The 18,991-nt window shown below is 43.5% G+C and overlaps 1 protein-coding gene across 1 annotated transcript in view; it reads left to right on the forward strand.

The window, feature by feature from the left end:
* myo6a (myosin VIa) overlaps positions 1-18,991 on the forward strand; it is a 150,289-nt gene that overhangs the window by 70,622 nt on the left and 60,676 nt on the right. The window contains 6 exon segments of the mRNA XM_069657761.1: positions 4,790-4,947; positions 5,318-5,409; positions 6,639-6,711; positions 13,047-13,174; positions 15,241-15,336; positions 15,634-15,804. Coding sequence (XP_069513862.1) covers positions 4,790-4,947; positions 5,318-5,409; positions 6,639-6,711; positions 13,047-13,174; positions 15,241-15,336; positions 15,634-15,804 — 718 coding nt within the window.

Raw genomic sequence — 18,991 nt, forward strand, 5'->3', positions numbered from 1 at the left:
TCACAGTTAGCTCACATTCTCCTCATTTTACCGATTAACAACATCAAACAGAAAAACACTCGCAGCCAAAGCCGACGCTCACAGAGAGTCACATAAACATCAAAACTAACTCACATATTCACGGACGCACACACGATGAAAAGAGTCCACACAAAGTGACATCAGTAATAACACAGACAGAGAGACAGAGAGAGAGAGAGAGAGAGAGAGAGAGAGAGAGAGAGAGAGAGAGAGAGAGAGAGAGAGAGAGAGAGAGAGAGAGAGAGAGAGAGAGAGAGAGAGAGAGAGAGAGAGAGAGAGAGAGAGAGAGAGAGAGAGAGAGAGAGAGAGAGAGAGAGAGAGAGAGAGAGAGAGAGAGAGAGAGAGAGAGAGAGAGAGAGAGAGAGAGAGAGAGAGAGAGAGAGAGAGAGAGAGATATTAGGATACTTGTACGATTAGTGTTCTGACATTATGCTGCCCTGGCATTTAGACCTCTTGGTTTTTAAATGAGAGGCCTCAGCGCGGCGTTAAACCTCTGGAGCCGCGCGTTCAGCTCGGAGGAGGCGGCCGCATGAATTAAACATGGCAGGTAGAAGAGCGAGGGCAGGGGTGAAGGTGAGGGGCTGTGGGAGGGTTGGGAGGCGAGAAGTCGTCCGCTGTGTGGGTGTAACTTTGTCTGGCTGCTGGATCACTTTGTCACAGCACTCAGACATGCAGTTTATATGTCAATAAATCTATGTTTAAATAATCGATAACAATGATGGCTTCAGTTCTAAATGGGGTCAGAACATCTGTTTCAGCTGCACCGTCACCGTCTGAGAGAGCAGAATAACTTAATGAGATGCCGTGTGACGGTTATAAGAAGAGCTTTAGTTTAAATGATCACATTAAACTACTTTATCCAAGTTCAGGAGTAATACATCCAAGGTTTGGAAATATAAAGCTTCAAAGAAGAGTATGCAGGAAGAATTTATACTTCATATTAAAAGTTAACGTATGATTACATCCTGCAAGGAGGTTATATTTCTGTGCTATGTGTGCGCCTCGTTGTCAGCAGGACTCTGTAAAAATTAGAGCCTTTATTTGAATGAAACTTGGTTGAAGGCTGAGGCCGGGTTCAAGGAGAAACCCTCTGAAATTTTACACCGAATCAGACTGAAAAAAACAAGCTAAAATAGTGGAATTAATTCACAAAGAACTGCAAAGATTTTCCCTCATCATCCATCATCTATACAGCTTATCCTGTTCAGGGTCGCGGAGGGCTGGAGCCTACCTCAGCTGTCATTGGGCGAGAGGCGGGGTTACACCTGTCACTCACAGGGCTGGCACACAGAGGCAGACAATAAGCGTTTAATAATTTAATAAGCGTGACGTTAGTAGTGAAACTGGTTAATCGCTGCATCCCTGGTATCAAGTAATACAATTGATCGACAGCAGTGGATAGTGTTGGAAACAGGAAGAGAGAGCGGGGGATGATACGCGGCACGGGGCCGAACCGGGGCCGTCACATCGAGGACTGTTCCCTCTGTACATGCGACGCACTATTTAACCGCGTAACTTAACCGGTGCCCCTGCTGCTGCAGTTCATCCTGCTGTCCCTCTTTGCCTTGGTGGACTCATCGTGCTCTTTGGTTTGATGCTTCTTCAAATTGCCCTTGAAATGGGACACACTAGTACCACCCCTTTAAACTGGAGCCTTGCATACTGTAATTGGTTAGTCATCTGTTTTATTGCTCAGATTTTCCGGCCTGAAACATTTCCAAACGCTGATATTTTGCCAGCTCTGAGTAATGCTAAACTCTCTGCTAACGCTGGTCTGTAGTTGTTTGCTATCATCGAGGGATAAATGACCGAACATAAGTTCTTCTTCACTGCTCTGAAACAGTAGCTCCTCGTGGCAGCGACAGAACATCCATGTTGGCAGCAGAGACACATCGTAAGTGTGCACTGTTGGCCTCCGCTGAGGTCTGCTCTCTCCCCTTTAATATCATGTTTTCCGTACAGCTGAAGACCAGCGCTCAGTTTGTGCTCCTGGCTTTGTGTTGGTCACAGTTGTATGTAACGGCAGAGACAGAAAAAAGAAGCCTCAAAACATTTAAAGTGCAGGAACAAAAAAAGCAACTGAAGCTTCAGATTTGTCTCCAGAAAGTAACAAGTGGTTAAAGACAAGTAGGAAAGTAAGTAAGAGTGATGAAACATTTCACCTGTTGTCACAAATATCAAACATCTGTAACTTCCAGTGTCTTAAATGGAAGGACTTCCTCTTTCATGATCGCAGACGAACAGTCTTTGGGTTTCAGACGTGACGTCTGTAACAGCCGGAAACCCAAAGACTCTTCGGGCTCAGGCTCTGCAAAACAAGCTTTTATTTTCATCATTTATTGACTGATTAATCAACTAATCATTCAAGTAATGTGCACATAATGGAAATGATTGTTGTCTGCAGCCGTGGTTCTGTAATGTAACAGCTTCATTCACCTGCCTGGAAGCATATGGCGCGTAAACACAGCTGTTAGGAGCCTTGTTTACGTCGATGCTTGAATATAAATGGGAAACATATGTCTATAGGGTTTTATATATGCATGGAGCACATACTGAATCCTGATGGGAGGGCACATTCAGATGTGGAAGTAAATAACAGATTGCAGCTTTAGGGGGTCTGCCCTTCCTGAGTGTGTCGTCCCAACACGGCTTAATGTGTTTGTAAAATACCAGCGAGGCACCTGCAGGGATCAGGCGTCCCCGTGATGCTGCATGTGGCTTAAAGAGGGATGTGCACAGGAGATAATTTGACGACCAGAGAGGGAGGGAGGTGGATTTTGGGAGTCGTTATTGGGGGCTTTAGCAGCCTCAGACAGCCTCTCGTATAGAGTTATTTCCCGACGTGTCCTTCAGTGCCTCGTGGCTGTGCCGAGGTAAAGTCCAGAGGTAAAACCTGAGCACAAACTTCCTCACACTGCGCAGAGTTTTCTCCAACCCCTGCGATCGGGTCACTCCTTTTGTCTGCCGCTATTGAACCGTGCACTCACACGCAGTCAGAAGCAATTACAATACCTCCACAGAGCTCGCTGCCGGTTATGGTTTCTGCCACCGTCTTTACGGCCGCTCCCTCACACACTCTCTCTCTCTCTCCGTCAATAACACAATTATGTGCTGGGAGAGTCAGACAGTCCTGTTCTCCTACACCTGAATGTCCGTCTGCAGGTGAAGAAGTCGACTCACTTTATCCCCACAGACAGGTTTATGTTTACTGTCATTATTTCAGGCAGTTATCTCCTGGGTTAATTAACAGAAACAGTTTAGTGTCCAACAAGAACAATGAGAGTGCTGAGGTCAGAGCAGCGTCTCCTTCACAGTCACCTTGTGATCGACAGAGACGGACATTGAGCTTTAGTCTTGTTCCAGCACGACTTTAGCAGCTATAATAGCTGTTTATTTCATGTAAATACTGAAAACTACTTTTTTCAGTCTGTTCAGTTAATGAAATGTGCAGAAGTGCTGAGAGGCAGACGTGCATCATCCTTTTTATTGACTCTGTTTTCCCGTGATAACGAGTCATTTCAGTTATTTATCTCGTTATCTCGAGATAACAAAGCTGCACCACTGTAGCATCACATGATCATCACTCGTATGCCCTCAAACAAACAGGCTTAGCTTATTAGTGTGGGCGATGTCAGCATGGCATGTCCTGCTCTGTGACATCACAGCGGCCGTTGTTCTGTTTTATAGATCAGGAGAAAACCAGCTTTGATATCTCGAGATAATGAGATAGATTAATCCATTATAGTAGCGTTCGCTTCGGCTGAACGTATCACGTTTGTCTTGTTTACTGTTGGAGATGGCAACATTGACATCGACACAGTCTGTGGAGCGCTCGAACTCCGGTGCAGACGAACGTCTCAAGTCCACACCAGAGCAGGCGAGCGGTCACAACAACGACGCCTGTACAACTACCCAGAACTAGATACTACGGCACCTTAGATAGTTCCAGAGGCAAGGTGACATTAACAGTTAATTAACTGTAATGAATTCACATGACTGACATACTAAATAACATGGAGTGTATGAACAATGATAGCACCATCGCTACAACAGGAAAACCAGCGTTCTCTCGAGATAACGATAACGAGTCAATATCTCAACTTAAAATAATCCGATATAACGAGATGAAAACAACCGGAAAGACTCTTACCATAGGGAGACTGAGTAAATAAAATGTATGGATGCATGTCCGCTCAGGGCTTCCGTACTCAAGAATAGGTGACAGGTGTTTTTGTTCTCTAAACAGAGGAACTTAGAAAGAACCAGTCGGTGAAAACTTTTTCTCCAGCCTGTTAAAAGTTACACAAACTTCAGAGAAAGAGAAAACGTCTAAGAGCTAAACTTTATTTAATAACAGACACATTTTAATCTAACTATACTCTAACTAACTCTTCATGCCCCTTCACCACGTCAACTTCAACACTTCAGCCCCCACAAGTGATTTGACTTTAACTGACACCTCCACTCCATCAAGTGGTTCTTTTTCAACAGGGACCCCTTAAAAGACTTCACACGCAAAAGTTTAACATTTTCAGACGGATAAGTTTTCTATAAATCACCAATAACAGAAGGACGTGCGTAATAGTTCAGTAAAGGTGAAAGTGTTCAACTGAAAACAGACCCTTGTTGATCAACATCAACACATTAAGGACTTACTCAGAGGATGCATCACACTCAAAGCCCGCCCTCTGTATCTTCTCTTCTGTAAATATTCAGGACTCTCTACATCATTTCATCCTTTGCTTTTCTCCCTGTGTGTCTTTCCCAGAGTGCCCCTCAAACCCGAGCAGGCTAACAATGCTCGGGACGCCCTGGCGAAGGCCGTGTACAGCCGCCTGTTCGACCACGTGGTGACACGGGTCAACCAGTGCTTCCCCTTCGACTCCTCCGCCAACTTCATCGGCGTCCTGGACATCGCTGGCTTCGGTTAGTAAAAGCTCAGATGCTCTCATCGCTCTAGAGTCATCATTAACAATGATGATAATATTCTTTAATAGAGATTGTAGTTTAATGAAGCAGCCTTCTGGGTAACTTTGCATCAACATATCGATGCAAAATCGCTGCTTCATCAGTGTAGAAAAGATCCAACTAAATATTCTCTATGGTGGTAATCGCTTAATTATTGTTCTCTTAAATTGGTAATGTTATCGGTCAATACATATATTGATTTAAGTAGTGCAAGTACAAAAGATGTTTAAGACGTTCCTACGGGGCGAGTGTTATAAAGACTGTGTGTCAGATGTTCTGTTTGCTAAGCAGAACCTGTAACTGATCTGCTTCTGCTTCTGTTTTGCAGAGTACTTTGAACACAACAGCTTCGAGCAGTTCTGCATCAACTACTGTAACGAGAAACTGCAGCAGTTCTTCAACGAGCGGATCCTGAAAGAGGTCAGAGCTGTCGCTGGGACGGTTTCATTCTGAACACATGCACTCTGTTTCCATTTAGGGGGAAAGAATGAAAATCAAAGATGCATTAGCGATCACTTACAGACACGGCTTTGATATATTTTTTGATACAAGTGCCTTTTTCAATGTAAGCACTTATATTTTAAGAGCAGGTGTCACATCTTTGAGTTAAAGTATTGATTATCTGAAGACGAGACATCTCAGACCGTAAACTTTCATCTTCAAATGTGGAGATAAAACATTTTCCCCTTTGAATGTGGACTTTAAAATGATTACTGTTTATGTCAGAGAAGTAATGATACTGGATGATTACAAGCTGTGCAGAATCCCACCTTCAGATGCAGCTGCAGAAACAGGATGTAGAAAGTTTTGTGTTGCATTCAGTAAACTTATGTGTTTGTTATTTTCAGGTAAAACTCTACATTTACAGACGTCTTTAGCACCCAAACAGCCATTAGTAACGGTTGAGATGAAAACGAATGCTGTCCGAGTCTACAATGATCCAAAACAACACATTTCTGTTTGGGAAAATAATGATGTTCAGTATATAATTTTTGTAACTCATGGTGTTCGTATAATGAACCCGAATGCACTGGAGTGGGTAAACCTCCACCAACGCGTGGAGAGATGCAGCCTCCATTAGGATACGCTGTTTTTTGGAGTGGCTGTGTTTCTTACCAAATATACTGTGAAAGAAACGCTGCCTGGCTGACGACCCTGCTGTCTGAAATGTCACTGTTGTGTTATTTTAGTTCAATTTCAGAAACCACAGTTAGGATCAATAACTAATCAGTGGATGTGTCTGCAAATTTAAGCCAACATTGTTTGAAGTGGGTTTAAAGAATTCTTAGAAATCTCTGAAAAGGGCAACTAAAGGACACTCTGGATTGACTTTTATATTGATCATTGTGCAACAATTGTTCCCTTTTTTCCCAAATGTTAGATGTCCTATTTGACCTTAAACTCCTCACACACATGCAGAGAAGTTGGTTCCCAAACATCTGTTAGCAACATTTAGCTTGAGAGCCGTAACCTTAAGATGCTCATTCTGCCTGAAAGTGAAATAACAGAGTCTGGTCTAAGTGTCGTTTGTTAGAGAGTCAGGATGCCCTCCAGGCGGATCCACGGAGTCGTCCCCGTCCTCATTAGGGCCGTATACGCTCTGAATATCGTTATGGATTCTCATTAGAAATATCTCGTTTGCATTCCAGGAGCAAGAGCTGTACCATAAGGAGGGGCTCGGAGTCAACGAGGTGCACTACGTCGACAATCAGGACTGCATAGGTATGAAGATGCCACTCAGCAGTCTGCACTCATGATTGTGTATTCAGAGCAGACCCCACTGCTCCTTTTCCATATTTGTGCTGTTCAGTCCAGAACAGAGAAATTGTTCTGTTCTCTGCAGAGAAATGTAATATTTTTACCCATTTGGAGACATAATGTTCATGAAACACAGAATGTTGGGTATACTAATCGGAAACTGAACATATTCCTATTTACACAATGTATTTTAAATATTTGAGGTTATATCCAAGTGTTCAAATTACCCTTCAAACATCCAGATGGTCTAATAGCGTTCAAAATGTATTCAGAACAGGGGATTAATCAGCGTATATACCTGATTTAGATGCTTATATTATAAATAATTGGTGAGACCATACATTGTAGCATTTGACACTGGGTATTTGTCCTTGGTTTGACTCTGAATATATCACCTGCACTGCATGATGCCTTATAAGGACCTCTCTACCTGCTGCTCTCAGAATGTCAAAGGATACATCTCTTTCCTTGAAGATCAAAGAGAATGTTCTAGAGAGAACTAGGCTCCATTTTTAATCCCGACCTGTGTCTAGTGCTGGATAGTTTTCTGATCTCTAAAGCTAAAGGACTCTATTGTCTTGAATCAGGACTTGTTGATCTTGACTTGGCACTTGTTGATCTTGACTTGGCACGTGTTGATCTTGACTTGGCACGTTTATTTTGACTTGGGACTTGTTGATCTTGACTTGGCACTTGGTGATCTCGACTTGGCAAGTGCTGGTCTTAACTTAGGACTTGTTGATCTTGACTTGGGACTTGTTGATCTTGACTTGGCACTTTGTGATCTTGACTTGGCACTTCGTGATCTCGACTTGGGACTTGTTGATCTTGACTTGGCACTTGGTGATCTCGACTTGGCAAGTGCTGGTCTTAACTTGGGACTTGTTGATCTTGACTTGGGACTTGTTGATCTTGACTTGGCACTTCGTGATCTTGACTTGGCACGTGTTGATCTTGACTCGGGACTTGTTGATCTTGACTTGGGACTTGTTGATCTTGACTGGGGACTTGTTGATTTTGACTTGGGACTTGTTGATTTTGACTTGGCACTTCGTGATCTCGACTTGGCACTAGTGATCTTGACTCGGGACTTGTTGATCTTGACTCGGGACTTGTTGATCTTGACTTGGGACGTGTTGATCCTGACTCGGGACTTGTCGATCTTGACTCGGGACTTGTTGATCTTGACTCGGGACTTGTTGATCTTGACTCGGGACTTGTTGATCTTGACTTGGGACGTGTTGATCTTGACTCGGGACTTGTTGATCTTGACTTGGGACTTGTTGATCTTGACTCGGGACTTGTTGATCTTGACTTGGGACTTGTTGATCTTGACTTGGGACTTGTTGATCTTGACTTGGGACGTGTTGATCTTGACTCGGGACTTGTCGATCTTGACTCAGGACTTGTTGATCTTGACTTGGGACTTCTTGTTGCCTTGTTGTGGGACTTGCAGCTTTTGATTTGGGATTTTTGGGTCTTGACTTTTTAGATGTAGATCTTGTGACGAGACGTGCGATTTTCCTTTTTTGGGACTTGTAGTTCTCCACTAAACTCATGACTTGGGACTTTCCCATGTTTTTAGACTTGTAGTTCTTAACTTTGACCTTTACATGGGACCTGTCTGCCTTGTTGTGGAGCTTGTAGTTTTTGATGTGGGGCTTCTTGGTCTTAGCTTGGGAGTTTAAGAATCTAACAGGTGCCATGAACTGCTATGTTTCGTTTTGGACATAACTTAGGACTTGAAATAAGACTTGTTTGCCTTGACCTGTGACTTGACTTGGGACCTTTAGGTATTTGATTTGGTAATTAAATGGGAATTTAAGATCGTATGTTGTGCCTTGACTTGGTTTTCATTGCATTGACTCAGGATCTGACTTGGGACTTGTAAGTCTTGACTTTGAACTTAAGTTGTGTTTATTTTGGACTTGTTGATGCTGCTCTGTCACCTGATTTGCAACTTTCCTTTCTTGTTGTTTCTTTCTTGTTGTTGTTTAAGTTCTAAGCTTTGGACTTGATTTGGACTTTTCGGAATTGACAATTGACCTACAGGTTGTCAAATTTGGCTGAAGTGGGTTTTGCTCTCCTTGATTCAGGACTTGATGGCCTTGTAGTTCTGATTAGGGACATGACTTGCAGCCGTCCTGTTTATTCTTGTGACTTGTTCGTCTTGACTGAAGACTTTCCTGTCTTGTTGTTAAACTTGATACATTTATCTTTTCTGGTCTTGACTTGGACTTGTAGGTTGTAACTGTTCAGTTGGGACCTGTCTATGGACTTTAGGGACTTTTCGTTCGGGACGTTTGACGTGAGACTTGTACTTCTTGACTTGTGACTTCTTCACTTTCCACTTCCCTGTCTTGTTGTCTTATAGTTTCTGAGACACGACTGAAATGTTTTGGTCTTGAATGTCTTACCTTGGACCTTGACTTTTTTTTAAAATCTTAATTTGGGTCTTGACTTTTCTGTGTAGTCTTAGGCCTTGTAGATTTAGACTTGACCTTAGACTTAATGGACTTGACTTGGAACTTGACTTGGGGCTTGAATCTGGACTTTAAAGACGAGACTTGGGATTTTATATTATGTGTTTCCGCCCAGCATAGCTGATCAGTTCTGTCCTTCTCACCGGATCTCCATGCTTTTAGAATCCAGTGTGTGCGTGAGGTTTTGGACTGTTGCTGCTGCTTGTTCGTGCTTGTAATTTTCCCGGTTATGCACTCACCGTCTTCTTGAGCCTCACAGGAGGAGGCAGTTGTGTTTACGAGCCACGAGCGTCGGCATGCTGCTCATTATTGTCCTTAATGCACTGCTGGCTCAGAGCCCTCAGTTTTGTGAGAGCTGCCTCTCCAGGGTTTGACCCCGGAGCCTCGGCGCTGTTTCACGGACAGACAAAGTAAAGAGGCAGAGTGATGGAGCCTGCGAGCGTGTGAACTCGTGTCCTGACTGAGAGGTGTCTGCGTTACTGCAAACACAGCGAGGGAGATGGATGTTAGGTGATTAGAGGTGACGAAGGTTAATTATGCTTTTTGCTGATGTCCAGCTCTGTGAAATAGCATCAATATTACATACTTAACTACAGCAGAGTCAGCTGCAGGGAGGCAGCGAGCAGGCCCTCACACACTGTTTACTATGAGCTCTGCCCAATGGCTCGAGACTGTAGATTACTGAAATGTTTGTTCGGGTCCCTGCTGTGTGTCGTGAAAGCAGCGGCGACTCCGTCCACATTACAACCAGAGGGAACATAAGGATCATACTTGATGTAGCAGAAAATTAAATCTGTATAGACAGAAGATACATGAGTGCATGCAAGACTAAGAAGAAATTAAAACAAAGATTAGAAACTAATGGAAAGAGCAAAACACGTTTGTCAAAGTCTACGAGGGCAATTTATTTGTTCTACATTCGTTCATTCAACCGTTCAGCTCCTAAAGTTTCCTCATCAAACTCTATCGATCCGTCCATCCGCTGTTTCTGCTGAAGAAGTTGAGTTGTGTCGGTTGATTTGGCTCCTCTGTGTGTGTTTTGATGCTGTGAGTAGATGGAGGGATGAAGGGATAGATGAAAGGATGAGGCGATGTCTCCTGAGGTTGTCAGTGGAGAATCTGGCTGCTGGTCGGAGCTGAATGTGCTCAGGGCTCCTCAGACTTCCTGAGTAGGAGTTTGCATCAAACAGCCTCCCTCCGCTCTCCTGCGTTCATGCCAATTCACGTCAGGAAACATTACTCAGAAACACTGTTTGTTTTAAAGCGTAGGTAACCCGATCACTGCGTATCAGAACCTCATCACATCCTCCGAGTCCGTGAATCATCTGCTATCACTTCCTGCATGTTAGTGCCCCTGCTGTTTTATGGTGAGGTCTCTCCTCGTTTCCTCACCAGCATGTCAGCAGCGAGCTTCTGACTTCTTCTCCCTGTTCCTGACTTTATATCATTGGGATTATGTTTGCCGGGTTTATACACGACGACAGTCAGAGCCAACAGACGGCTTAGGGCACAACCACCGATCATCACATCCTGTGGAGTGTATCGTATTGGATGACGGCCAATGCTGCATCTTTAATGCCTCACAATCTCCTAAAGCTATGAAAGCATGTTCAAGAGAAGGCTTCACACGAGGCCGCCAGCGTTACTCACGTGTTCTCAAGTTTGTGTAAATTATAAACTGCTTATATTAGTGGACTCCGGCTTCCTCCCACACCAAAGACATGCTCGTTAGCTTCATTGGCGACTCTAAATTGTCCGTAGGTGTGAATGTGAGCGTGAAGGGTTGTCTGTCTCTGTGTCAGCCCTGTGATTGACAGGTGACTAGTCCAGGTGTAACCCCGCCTCTTGCACAATGACAGCTGGGATTGGCTCCAGCCCCTCGACGACCCTGAACAGGATAAGTGGTATAGATGATGGATGGATCTATAAGTAATATCACTAATTGGTTTGTGGACAATTGTTTGACATTTTTTGGACTCTATATATGGATCAGAAGGTGCAGGTTGAGAGGAGCAAAGCGGTTAGGAAATGCTAAGCTATATCTTAATGCTAACAAAAGTTTAGTTAGCAAAGAACAGCTGTTATTTAGAGTAACCTGGACATTTATTGGGATGCTCATTTTGGCTAGCAAACAGTGACTTGTCAATCACAGGTAGCCCCGCCCTAATCCCTCCCCTCTTTCTGGTCTGTGTGACTCTCAATGGGAGCATCAGTGACTGAATGAACATCATGCTGTGTTGAAGAAGACTCGAAACTAGAGACTGAGACCATAAACTCTTTAGGAACATGTTTACTGAGGGAATACATCAGGAGAGGAGGAGGAGCATTTTCCCACAGATTTTCTCACAGCAGTTGTTCATCTCTTTGAGTCGCCCTCTGCTGGCCATTAGGTGGTGGATGTATGGGGTGGCGAGTATTGATATTATGAACTGGAAGACAATTGTTTGTATCCTGTTCCAAAGAAGAAGTCATTGCTGCTTTCAGAGTCTTTGATCTTTTTTGACATGACTTTTTTGTCTATGTAATTTAGCGCCTTCTTGTATGTAGTCTTATCATAGTGGACGACAAACCGCTGCCTCATTCAGGACGCCTCACAACGTCCCAACAAAACTCAAGCGTGTGATCTTTACTGCCTCATCCTGCCGGCGACACATTCCACAACGTGTTCCAGGATGTTGACCCAAAGGTGCACAGGTGCATCTTAAGAGGAACGACACTTGAAACTTTTGTGTTGAGCTGCATTGCTGTTAAACTAATCTATCACACATTTTAATGTTGAATTATGTAGAAAAAATGAAAAAAAGTTAATTAAACCTGGAAAATACATTTTAAAAGGAGTTTCACGTTAAGAGTCTACGTCACTTAGAGGCTCTTTGGGTGGTGCATGACACCTGGAGGGGCTTTTACTAAACTGTCGTCAACTTATACAGCTATTTATTTCACTGACACAGACCTCTGCTCGCCTGGTGAGTTCAGTAATGTAGAGTGGAGTTTATGTTGGAGGGATGGATCAGACTTTGAGACTTTTAACTGGAAGACATCCAGTTACAAAATTAAAGTACACTATCTTTTAACCATGAGATCTTTCCAAACATTAAACCTGCAAAAGCCGACGCTGAATAACAGAGGATGTGGAAACTAAACAATATGAAGCTTCTGCATGTCCAGTATAAACGTGCAGAGGCTTCGTTCACCCTGTTTGACAGCTGTTGGTCTAATCTGATGGATCAGATTTTGTAGAGAGGAACAAACTTAGCAGCAGGTGTTGTAGAAGTCCTGCAGTTGTGACAGTAATACTCGGTGTCTGATTATTCAACAAGTCAAACGTGAAGCTCGGCTCCGCTGACCAGCAGCTGAAAGCTCATTACGTCTGTAAATTGAGCTGCACTTTAACTAAAGCTTCCCATCGATCTGCTCAGTGAACTGCTTGTTCTTCTGTCTCACCGTCAGCTTCTTCAGAACATCACATCTTTCACTCACCCGACGGTTTCTGAGTTTTCAAACTTTAAGTCTACTTTTCTGAATGCGTGGTGATTAAATAAAGCACCTTTTCACCTTTAAAGCCTAATATTCTGGACCGATTCAGGTAATGATAGTGGAAATTAAAATTAGGTGACATTCTCCCGTCACCTTCAGAGCGAAATCAGGCCAAGGAGAGACTGCTATAATCTCCACGCCTCCTCCAGTTCCATTAAACTTTAATTTAGATTTTTAATCGTCTACATCACCCCTCCTTGATTTAATTGGCGTTGCCCGGCGGCCTCAGGTAACCCTCAGCAGCTTCATTAACAGGTTTTATCATGCTTTCTTTCACAGACCTGGTGGAGGCGAAGCTGGTCGGCATCCTGGACATACTGGACGAAGAGAACCGACTACCTCAACCCAGCGACCAGCACTTTACCGACACGGTCCACAACAAACACAAGGACCACTTCCGCCTCACTGTGAGTCGATCTGCAGCAGGAGGAGGACGTCCCTCCTTTTTTATGTTCACAGGAGATACAGACGGATAAACAGAGGGAACAAGACAACAGATCACGATTAGCTTTTGGGCATCTTAAACTAATTTAAAGTCTCTTCCAGTCGGAGTTTCTGTCTCAAACAGAGACTGGGGCAGTAATTATTGATCGTAACTCATTACCATTACAACCACACTGAGGTTCTAGCATACCTGACACAACCATGCAAACTTGAATAAAGGATTTCTAGGGTGTCCTGGGGCTGACCTCGGCTTAACTCCTGCTCAGACCTCTGGACGTCGATGCTGATGCCTGATCTCACCCCTGAAATCGCTCGATAGCAGAAGAAGTACAAAGTCAGCACCAAATACAAAGACCACTTGTCTTTTGTTTTGTCACATTTAGCTGAACGTAAAGCTGCTTTTTACTGCAGGAACTTTTTACTCCGGAGAGGAGGAACCTTTAGAGAAACTTAGTGTCTTTCCATCCGTGATACCAGGGTCCAAATTAAGATCAAAGTTATTTTTTTTACCTCCCAAAAAGTTCCTGCTTTTGAAATGCACAGGCATTTTCAGGGCTGAACATTTCTGATTTGTAAAGTAATATATGCATTTTATTTCAGCAACCATTTTTAAAAATCTGCAGCTTTCTGCTCATTGTACTTCGACTCATCGATAGAGACACAGAATAAAGCATTCAGCGGTTGGAACAAGGAGGAAGTATAGCTTACAGTTGGTACAGTGTCACACAATATACGATGCCTGTCTGTTACTTTCTATGCCGACATCTTTGTTGGAGCCGAGCACAAAAAACGGATGTTTAAAACATTTGTCCCTTTTCATAAGTCAGCAGATTTATTTGCCTCGTCTTGGTGAGACTTCAGACCTCAGTGTGAATGCAAACACTGACGGCTGAAGGAGAGATTTGGCTCCTGAAAAAGTAGCTCCTGGGACTAAAAGTTCTGGGACTTTGGGTCAGTCAAACTACAGTCTTTAAAGAGACTCTATACGGTTCATCAACAACAAGAAATCCAACACTCTCATCCATGTTGAAAACTGTTAAAGGAGCAATTCGCCCCCTCAGTCATAAGCCGGTTTCCTCTGTAATCGATAAAAGCAATAATATTTGAAATTCGGAGGCGGGCGTCTTAGATTGAGGAAGTGTATTTTAGCGAGCTCCCTCACCTCCGCCAGACTAACCTTTTTTTCCTACCATGATGTCATTAGCTCCCCATAAAAGCATGATAGGACTGAGGTTGAAAATCAGAGTCTCTGTTAAAGATGTGAGTCAGTGTTGATCTCAAAGAGTGTTTGTACAGTGAGACAGTTCACCGTCTCCTATCAGTGCTTATTTACAAACACAGCACCTGAAGTAACGAGTAGAGCAGCTTACGTGATGATGAATGTGTAGATTCTTCTTTGGGAACATGCAGAGCATTGAAGCAGGCACGCACAGTGAGACATGACGGCTCCATGGTCCATTTGACATCTTTACACAGAAATCAACAGGGCGTGATGTCAGAAGACAGCTCGCTCAGCCAGCAGATGGCTTTACTGGAGCATGTGTAGCTCACAGTGGATGTGTCATGTGTTACAAACAAACAGCCTGAAAAACATCACAACGTGCTTTGAAACTTTTTCAAATATCTGAAATTTTACGCTGCAATAATCACGGAAAAAAAACAGCCAAATCCTATTATAAAAGAAATTTCTGTTTTAGTTGTTTTATTCAACAATTTTTAATGAAACGTTTTAAATTGAGGCTGAAATCTTATAACACGGTCGCCTCACATTGAGTCCAATACAATAAGTTTCAGTGCAGGATAATGTGGAGCCTCGCGGTGATGTGGTGTCGCTGACAGGTAAATTACTGAACACGGACTCTTAATCTTCATTTCCAGCCGAGAGTGATTGACAGCAGCGGGAATTAGCATGTCATTGTAAATGGAAAATATGCAGGAACTCTGCTGAGTCTCAGTGTCTGACTCTGTGTGTGTGTGTGTGTGTGTGTGTGTGTGTGTGTGTGTGCGCGCGCGCGTGTGTGTCCCTCAGGTACCCAGGAAGTCTAAGCTGGCCGTCCACAGGAACGTGAGGGATGATGAAGGATTTATTGTCAGACACTTTGCAGGAGCCGTGTGCTACGAGACGGTGCGTCCACAAACACACTGTGCTTTACTAACATAGCCATCTTTAAAATAATATCACATCAAATTATAGATTTGTTTTTCTTTGATCGCTGGACGGCAGAAAACCTCTCACCAAGTAGCTTTTTAACATGAAAGCAGGTGACCGTGTGGAGGAGATTAGACTCACGCACCCACAACAGCTCTGAGTACATGCAGCAAAACATCACACTGTAACCTGACTGTCGCACTCACATATATTAACAAGCCTTGAATCTGAACGCATGTTTCTCATTCTGTTTGAAATGTTCTCCTCTCTCAGACCAAGTTTGTGGAGAAGAACAACGACGCGCTGCACATGTCTCTGGAGTGTTTGGTCAGCGAGTCCAAAGACCGCTTCGTCCGCGAGCTCTTCGAAAACTCCAACAACAGCAAAGACGTGAAGCAGAAGGCGGGAAAACTGAGCTTCATCAGCGTCGGGAACAAGTTTAAGGTGAGATTCAACGATTCGTAAACCTGAAAGAAAATCAACATGCAAGTGTAGAAATATGCAAAACACCAGGACAGTAAATCTGCATTCTGCACAGTCACTGCAGATCTACATTACTGTTGCCAAAACTGTCCTGATGACATCAACTTATCGGGTATCAGAGTAAGTGGTGGAGTGATTTATGGAGCCCTAAAATGCCTCACGCAGCACCTTAAACAAGCGAGCTTTGGTTTTGGCCGCTTCACCGAGTATAGATCTGACAGACTGTGGTCCTTTTGGTCAGAATGAGGCTGTCAGCACTCAGGTTCATCTTCACAAAGATGCCGTGAGTAAATGACTAATGGGTGCAAAAAAGTTCTGGTATTGCATCAGTGGAATTCTTCAGCCAGGAACTGCAAAACGGGCTGTTATGGCTGCAATATAACACCTAATCAAAGTACGTCCACTAAAAGTTCTTCAGGCTCAGATTGTTATTCTAAGTGTGTGACAACATGACAGAAAGGATCCCTACAGAGATAGACCTTTTTGTTACAGAGGAAGATGATTGTTTTAACCACAGACGGACGTTACATCGCTCTCTGCAGACACACCAGACTCCATTCAGAAAAACAGCTATTTTTCTTGCAGAACACTTGAGCTGCTGGTCTATCTCTGCCTTGATCCGATCTGTTATTTTGCAACTTTGGTGTTTTAAATGGTTTGTGTAGATCAGAAAAAGTATTTCTGTATCATACAATAACTTACACAAACAAACCATAGAGGCAGCGGTAAACCAGCAACTGCTTTGTTCTGCAAAGTAAAATGACTGTTTTTCTGAATGAAGTCTGGTGGCATTAGAAGAGCCAGCAGGATCCCTACAGAGATAGACCTTTTCAAGAGGAAGAGGGGTTTTTTTTAACCAGAAACGGGCATTCCATGGCTCTCTTCAAACACACCAGACTCCATTCAGAAAAACAGCTATTTTACTTTGCAAGACATGAGAGTTACCGGTCTGCTGCTTCCTCGATCAGTTTGCTTGGTTAGTTAATTTGTGTTACACAAATTTTGTGTTGATCCAGACTAACCATTTAAAACACTAAAATCAAACAAAAATCCAAACAAACCAGCGAATAAAGCAGCAGTAAGTAGACAAGCAACTCTTGTTTTCTGCAAGGTAAAATCAGTGTTTTTCTCAATGGAGTCTGGTGTGTTTGCAGAGAGCGATGTAACGTCTGTTTGTGTTTAAAACAATCATCTTCCTCTGTAACAAAAAGGTCTATCTCTGTAGGATCCTTTCTGTCATGTTGTCACACACTTAGAACACAAGAACTTTTAGTGGACGACCTTTGATCGGATGCATTTGCCTACAAGGATTACGTAGCAGACATTACAGCCTGTTGAGAGCCGCCGGGTTAAGAAATCTACTGGATGAATTTCTAACCTTTTAATTCCTATTAGTCCTTTGGTTCCGAAATACGTAAAAAGAAAATCAGGCCCAGGTTTGAAAATACCTGGAGTGACCCTTTAAACCTTTAAACACTGATACAGGTATGTGAAGGTTCTCAGTACAGGTATCGACCTCAAAGAGCCCCACACTCTGCTTTCATGGGAACAAAAAAATGCACAGAAAACTTTCTCTGCTGAATTTCTCCGAGTACGTCTACAGAACAGAGAGAGCAGCGCCTTTGTCATCGGCTGTAGTTATGGAGGAGGGTTTTTACTCTCCTCCGCTATGACTCATCTGGCTCAGCATCTCACCTTGATAAAAGCTCTAATGTGTCACCTAACCCAAGGCAAGGTGAGCTAAAAACCACAGCGCCCGGCTCCACTCAATCAGAAAGGCACATAACCCGAGGGAACGATGGAGCACGGTGCGGTGCAGGAAGCAGGGAAATGTTTTATGTGAGTCACAGGAACACCGCTGTCTTTGATGTAATAATATTTTAGCCTTTCATGCATGTGGAGACGTGATTTATATGCGATCTACGTCGCTGAGGATGTATGGACTCTGTCCATCACCGAGGTGTTAGATCCTGGATCAAGAGCTGCTCTTTGAACTGGATTCATAAAAACACTGCTTTGTGTCTTTTCATCCAGGAAGAGATTTCACAATAACTTCCTTTTGTTTGAGGTCTTTTATTTGACTGTACGCAGACTGACAGGAGACATGTAGAGAATACATCTATCAGCTGTAACAGTATGACCACTGACAGGTGAAGTGAATAACATTGATTAACTTGCTACTATGGCACCTGTCAGTGGGTGGGACATGTTAGGCAGCAAGTGAACACTTTGTCCTCGAAGTCGACGTGTTGGAAGCAGGAAAAATGGGCCGGTCAGGGTGCCCACGCTGACCTCTGTCCACCGCTGAAAGCTCCGACAATGTTCACGTGAGCATCACAACTGGACCACGGAGCGATGGAAGAAGTTTAATCTGTTTAATCACATTCTATCAGATATTATCCATGAGTATATGAGCGCAGAATGTCTGACAGTCGTGGTTAGACAGTGGAAACATTGAGCAGTTATCTGAGAGGATTGAAGCACAGACTGTCTCAGGGTGGATTTGGACTCGCTGCAGAGTAGACTGACTTCTTATTACCCCTGAGCTCTCTTACCTGTAGTGTTTTCCTAAATCCCCCTCATCCCCCCGGTTCTCCTCCTGCTCTGCCCCGGGTCCCCTCTCTCTCTCCGTCCCGGCTATGATTAAAGTCTAAAAGGTGCAGAGGAGGATCCAAACAGGCAGGAACAGAGCTCAGGGCGGTGAGATAAATCTGAGTCAGTCGAGATGACGGAGACCATTCTGGCTGGAGCATCGGAGGGGAGTCGTGAGCCGTGGAGAGCCTGTAAGGTTTTAACCCGATACCAGAGCTTCGTCCTGATTCAGGGACCGGATGCGTCATAACAAGGTGTCCTATTCCAAAGGCACGGCCGATCATTCACGTGGCTTTGGTCTGAATATGAAAAACAAAACCACTGTTTCCCCAGACGAGAAAATCAAGTCATATTTCTGAAATTTAGCTTCAATATTACGGATGAAAAAGCTTCTTTTGTGGATAAAAGTAGTTAAAAAAACCCATTAAACTTTATTTCAATGGAACAATTCATACAGAAACCAGTTTCACACGAGAGACAGACATTTGAACGATTAGAAACAAGTCATTAACGCCGCCATTTGTGCTTTTTAGCTGCCTGGACAAATGATCTCATC

The sequence above is a fragment of the Semicossyphus pulcher genome, unplaced genomic scaffold, assembly GCF_022749685.1.
Source record: "Semicossyphus pulcher isolate SPU_LCO1_2020_fin unplaced genomic scaffold, fSemPul1.0.p SCAF_11, whole genome shotgun sequence".
Classification (NCBI taxonomy): Eukaryota; Metazoa; Chordata; class Actinopteri; order Labriformes; family Labridae; genus Semicossyphus; species Semicossyphus pulcher.